Source organism: Molothrus aeneus, chromosome 16 (assembly GCF_037042795.1).
Source record: "Molothrus aeneus isolate 106 chromosome 16, BPBGC_Maene_1.0, whole genome shotgun sequence".
Taxonomy (NCBI): Eukaryota; Metazoa; Chordata; class Aves; order Passeriformes; family Icteridae; genus Molothrus; species Molothrus aeneus.
The window spans coordinates 2,116,501-2,122,500 of NC_089661.1; the positions used below are offsets into that span (position 1 = coordinate 2,116,501).

The window sequence follows — 6,000 nt, forward strand, 5'->3', positions numbered from 1 at the left end:
ACCCATCAGCTCCCTGCCCTGCCCCACTGCAGTGCCCTGTGAATATTTGGGGTGTTTCACCAGGAGCTGCTCAGGGAATTGTTTATAATTACACACTGCAGTCCTTGCTGTTCCTTTGACCTCTTTGCAAGTGGAAAGGACAATAATTCCCATTCCTCTGCTGTTTTGTTTGAAATGTGTTGGCTCTGTGGCACAGACCCTCTGAGCCCAGTTGGCAGGGCAGTGTGTGCACCAGGCTGGGCCTGGCAAGGGCCTCACAAATAAATGGGATTTTACTGGGCCTGGCAAGGGCCTCACAAATAAACAGGGATTTTACTGGGCCTGGCAAGGGCCTCACAAATAAACAGGGATTTTACTGGTCCTGGCAAAGGCCTCACAAATAAACAGGGATTTTACTGATCCTGGCAAAGGCCTCACAAATAAACAGGGATTTTACTGGTCCTGGCAAAGGCCTCACAAATAAATGGGATTTTGCTGAGCTTCTGAAATGGTAAATGTTCCCAGACAACTGAGCTACACTATTATTCCCCACCCTCCTCCAAAAACATTTATGTATGGAATTATTTGGGAATTTGTATTGCACTGAAGTTTTGTATCTTATTGCTGCCCAAATAAACTTTCTGCTTTGGAGTTTGTTTTTCTCTGCACTTCACGAGCACTTCAGGCAGTGTGAGCAGTCACTGCCACCAACAGAAGTAACTGCTGTCACTCTCCCCAGCAGAATGTTTGTTCTCCTTCTTTTCTCATGCCAGGAAGATGAGCCTTTGTGCAGCATGTGCTGGGATTGCTCAGACACCTGATCCAGCAGAGGAATAAGCTGCTTTTATTGTTTTGCTGGATGAGCTCCCAGGTTGGGTTCACCCTGCAATTCCCTGGAGTTGGTGGGAAGGGATCAGGCTCTGCTGGAGCTGAACTGTGCAATCTGGAGAGTTTGGCATGGCATCTTAGCAAAGTTACTGAATCTGCTTCCAGAATTCCTCCTGTGGTGGGCTGGGTACAGCTTGGGGCAAAGTGTACAAAGCATTTTTAGGTTCTTAATCAGATACTTTCTAGAGAGATGCTTTCTCCATCTTTATCCACCTGTTACCAAATGTTTTGCCAATGCAAGATTATTTTAGGGACATCTGCAAAATTCCCTCTCTTCCCTTCCAGTGCCAAGCAAGTAATCAGAAGTTTTTATATAATGACCAGGTCAGTGTTTAAGGCATCAATTAGACAAGTGCACAGCCAAGCTTTTGTGTCCCCAAATCTGCTGAGAGGGATTTTTAAAATCCTTTAGGACCTAAACAAGGATCACTGGGGGTTTTTGAGGAGTCTGAGTCACTCAGTTATCAGAAACAGAGATGTCCATACATCTGCAGTGTGCAATTTTCACATGGGCATGGGAGGCACATGGAATCATGGAATATCCTGGGTGGGAAGGACCCACAGAGATTATTCAGTACAGGACACCCCACAATCCCAGCCTGTCCTGGGAGCATTGTCCAAAGGCTCCTGCAGCTCTGGCAGAGTCAGTGCTCAGTGTCCACTTGCCTGGCACAGTTTGGTGCCTTTGTAGTCCTTGTAGCTCCACACTTTTGGGACACTGTGCTCCTCCACCTGCACTGGTGTTTTCATGCGTTGTGTTGTACAGGTGATGGAATCTTCTGTGCTCCACATGTAAAATCAGAGCAGTTGCCAAAAATCTGCCTTCAAGAATAGCTGCAGTCAGACACAGCACTCACCTCATTTGGAAAAGATGCCTTGATTGCTCCCTCCTGCTCATCTCAACTCACTTTTTCATCATCTCCTGGTCTCTAAATCATCTCAGCCTTGGTGAATAAACACTAAATCCTACCCCATTTATTATGCAGATGATCCTATCATTGTTGCTTGATCACCCTCAGTTCTGCATAAATTAGTCCTTTGTCTAGTGTTTAAATATATTGGTTCATTTTATTTCATAGGAAGCAAGGACAGAATCTCTTGGCAGACCTTTGGAGATAAATGAGGCTGAGAAGGTGATGAAAATTGCCATTAACAGCGTTCTGGTAAGCAAAATACCATTTATTTGATTGCAAAATTATAATTTTTCTGCTGCAAGAAGAAATTAGCTCTTTTTATCAACAGCCTGGGGTAAAGAGTGCCAAAAGCATCACCTGCAGCTGCAGTTGATGCATCTAAGAGCTGCTCTTAGCCCCTCCCATGGGGGAAAACACATTGTAGTCATATTCCCTGCCTCTGTTAGGGGCTTCACCCCAAAGCAGGGGTTTTTATCCCCCTACAGGAGGGATAAAAATTGCCCAAATCAGCACAGAAATCTACACTCTATACCTGGTGTGAGCCCTGTGAGCTCTGCAGAGTCAGGGCTGCAAGGAGGGACCTCAGAGGTCCCTGGGCTCTGGGAGCAGCTGGGCTGGCCAGGGGTGAGTGAGGGCTGGCACTGTGCCCCTGAGATCCTGCCAGGGCACCCCTGAGCTGCTTGCTGTGAGGGGCTCTGTGTCTGTCCTGCATTGCCAGCACTGTCCTTGCTCCAGTGCCTGCCTTCCTGAATTTCTGAGCCTCCAGCTGCAGTGTGTGAGGAGGGAGTTCATTAACTCCCTGTTAATTAACTCCCTATCGATTATTTCACTGCAAACTGTATCCAGTCCAAGTGTTTGACTACAAGAATGGAGTTCCAGGTTTAAACAACCAATGGATAACCAAGAGAGATTCCAGGAAATCTTCCCTTATGTTTTGCTCGTGCTCACAACCTGTGTGAATTACTAAATGTTGTTAATGTACATTTCTTACTCCTCTTCTCCATGAGAGAGGGACTGGATTCCTGGCAAACAGCACTGGCACACACTCAGCTCATTAATCCTGGCCCAGTTAATGGAAGGACCTGTTGGAGCTGAGCAGCACCAACACTCACTGCATGGAATTCCAGCAGTGGAATCCTCCCTCTCCCTCAAAAGATGCTCATGGTTTCTTTTTCTTGGGCCTGAGCATGCTGATGTACTCAGCTCATTTGAATCAATGGGAATATTCCCACTTCCCCTCCTGGTTCTTGTAGCACATGTTGAAATGTTCAAGATGCTTCCCAGATTTTGAAAAAAAAAAATGGATAAAAGAAAACTTAGGAAAGGATGAAGATATTCAGATATAGGAAGTTCTTTATAAAACTGACTTGTATCTTGAAGAGAAAAAAAAAACTATGGAAGCTTAAAATTCCTTAAAATAGTACCAAGAAACAATGCATTTCTTATCTGTTTATTCAGAGAGAATCATGGAATCATTAAGGCTGGAAAGAACCTGAATGATTCCATTAAGGTAAAATCCAAAAAGACTTTAATGATGCCAAAAGAGAGGCTTCTTCCTGCCTTCTACTGCTTCTTCAGTGAGAAGGAAAATTAAAGCTACAGCTGTGGAGTTTTTCCTTCTTTAAGAATGTTGGCAAAAAAAAAAAAAATCAGGTATTTTACATTTGCAAATGTCCAGTTAGTTCATTATCCTGGCCACAAAGAACTTTTGAATTTCCACTGCCTACTTGAATAAACACAGATGAGATTATCCAGAACAATGTTCAGCATCTGAAAGAAAAATGCAATTATCCCAGTGCCAGCCATGGTTCACCATCCTTCTCTTTCAGGAAGAAGTCCAAAAGACCAAAGACATGTTGAATAATGTGGCTTTGGATGAAGCCAATTTGGAAGCCAAGATTGAAAAACGAAAATTGGAGTTGGAAAGGAGCCAGAAGAGGCTGCAGACTCTGCAGAGTGTTCGGTAAGATCATGAGCTGGGTATCTACTGCAGGGAGTCCAGGGAACAGAAAGGGTGGAACTGGTGCAAACAGGCCCTCTGTTCCCACAGGCTTCTGGTGTTCACCACCAGTTTGGAAAATTCCTTCTGCAGCCCTTGTTAGGATCAGATCCTGTGGGCACTGGTACAGTCTGCCAGAAGATTCATAGAATCCCAGAATCCCAGACTGGTTTGGGTGAGAAAGGGCCTTAAAGCTCATCCAGTGCCACCCCTGCCATGGCAGGGACACCTCCCACTGTCCCAGGCTGCTCCCAGCCCTGCCCAGCCTGGCCTTGGGCACTGCCAGGGATCCAGGGGCAGCCCCAGCTGCTCTGGGCACCCTGTGCCAGGGCCTGCCCACCCTCACAGGGAACAATTCCTAATTCCCAATGTCCCATCTAAACCTCTCCTCCTTCACTTTGAACTCATTGCTCCTTGTCCTGTCACTGCAGTTCCTGATGATGAGTCCTTCTCCCTCCTTGTAAGCCCCATTGGATACTGGAGTGTTCACATTCATAGTTTGGGTTGATTTCTGGCCCTTAACTTGCAGGTTTATACAATCTCCAATCTGACCTAATATAAAAAAAAATAAAAGAAGAAGAAGAAAAAGAGGTATTAGGCAAGGGAGTGGTGGAAGGAATGACCTGGATTCACATCCCTGTTTTATCAGCACCACTCTGCAGGATGTGGATTGGGTGGGTGTGAAGCTCTGAGCAGCAGCAGTGGTTTTTGGGTGCCTCACTCGGCTCTCAGGTGTAATGACACCATCACTTCATCATACTGTCTAATTAACCCTGTAATGACCCAGGACACTTTTGTAGCAAGTAGGTCCCCAGCAAAGTCTACACACTTTGTGCAGTTATGGAAAAGCAGGATAAATAATCTAACATTGCCTTCTGAGGGGGCCAAAATGCTGCCACTGTGTCTGTGTGAAAGGAGAAGGGAGTTTTACACAAAACCCTTCTCTTTGCCTTATGTAATTCCCAGGATTGTTTAGTGAGGGGCTTTTCTTGAGCTTTTATTCTCTGAAGCAGTGTGAAACCTTAAAAAAGGAGGTTTTTTGGTTTAGTGGATATGGAAGGGCAGCTGCAAAGCCAAAGTTGCATTTCAGAATTCTGTATATACAGAGCAATATTTAGAGACCCCTAGAATCACAGAATGGCTGGGGTTGGAAGAGACCCTAAAGCTCTTCTCATCCCAAATCCCTGCCATGGGACATCTCCCACTGTCCCAGGTTGCTGCAAGCCCCATAAAACCTGGCCTAGAGCTCTTCCAGGGATGGGGCAGCCCCAGCTTTTCTGGGCAGATTTCACTGAGTTCCCTGTGCTTGCTCTCCCAGCCCTGCTTTCATGGATGAGTATGAGAAGATTGAGGAGCAGCTGCAGAAGCAGTACAGCACTTACCTGGAGAAGTTCAGAAATCTGACCTACATGGAGCAGCTCCTGGATGACCATAGACGGACAGAGCAGGAGATGTTTGAGGTAGGAAGGACACCTTGGAAATGCTCAGCAGGACTTAGAGCCTGCAGAGCAACAGAAAATGTTTTCATCCCCTTTTCCAAAGCAGCACATCAGGAGTTGATTGAGTCACTGGCAGGTGAGGGACAGTCCAGTGACTGTGGCTGCTCCTGACCAAGCACAGCTGCTAAAGTTAAACCAGTTAAACCAGTTAAACCAGTGCAGTGATGGCTCTTGCCAATCTCTGCCCCCCTGACTCATTTTCAGCTGCTGGGTTTTGTTCATGAAGAATGTTTTCAGAATTTCTGATCTTCCTTTTGCTGCATACAATGGATGTTTACTGCTGTTGTCTGCTGATGTTAAAGGTGTCTCAGCACAAGGCTCTTCAGTCTCCTCAAAGTATCAGTAGAAACAGCCAAGAGCAGCACTGAGGAGATCAGATGTGCTGAGATCTTCCCCCTCATAGACTTCACTCTTGTTTGGCAGAATTCTGCCTTCTCTTGACTTGCTCAGTTGTGTCAGTTCACTGTGATTCTCCTTGTGGATAATCTGCATCTGTATCCTGTTTTGTTCCAGACTTTTCTTTGGGGTTTACTGGACTGCAGTGTTCTCAGCTGGCCTTTCCTTCAGCTTCCAGCAGCTTCTTGTTTGATTTCCATCCTTCTCACAGTCATTACCCACTCTGTCTTCTGTTCTTCATTGAAAACATGTTTGAGTGAACCCTCTCCCCTGGGATCTTAGTGCTGCTGGGAGTGCTGCACCTGGAATTACAGAATCACAGCAT

At 45.9% G+C, this 6,000-nt stretch overlaps 1 protein-coding gene across 4 annotated transcripts in view; it reads left to right on the forward strand.

Moving 5' to 3' along the window:
* The window catches only part of CLUAP1 (clusterin associated protein 1), a 63,193-nt gene that overhangs the window by 17,204 nt on the left and 39,989 nt on the right, over window positions 1-6,000 (forward strand). For all 4 annotated transcript variants that reach the window (XM_066560806.1, XM_066560807.1, XM_066560804.1 and 1 more), the window contains 3 exons: window positions 1,947-2,030; window positions 3,611-3,744; window positions 5,099-5,240. In XM_066560806.1, the coding sequence (XP_066416903.1) occupies window positions 1,947-2,030; window positions 3,611-3,744; window positions 5,099-5,240 (360 nt within the window). The remainder of the gene's footprint in view (window positions 1-1,946; window positions 2,031-3,610; window positions 3,745-5,098; window positions 5,241-6,000) is intronic.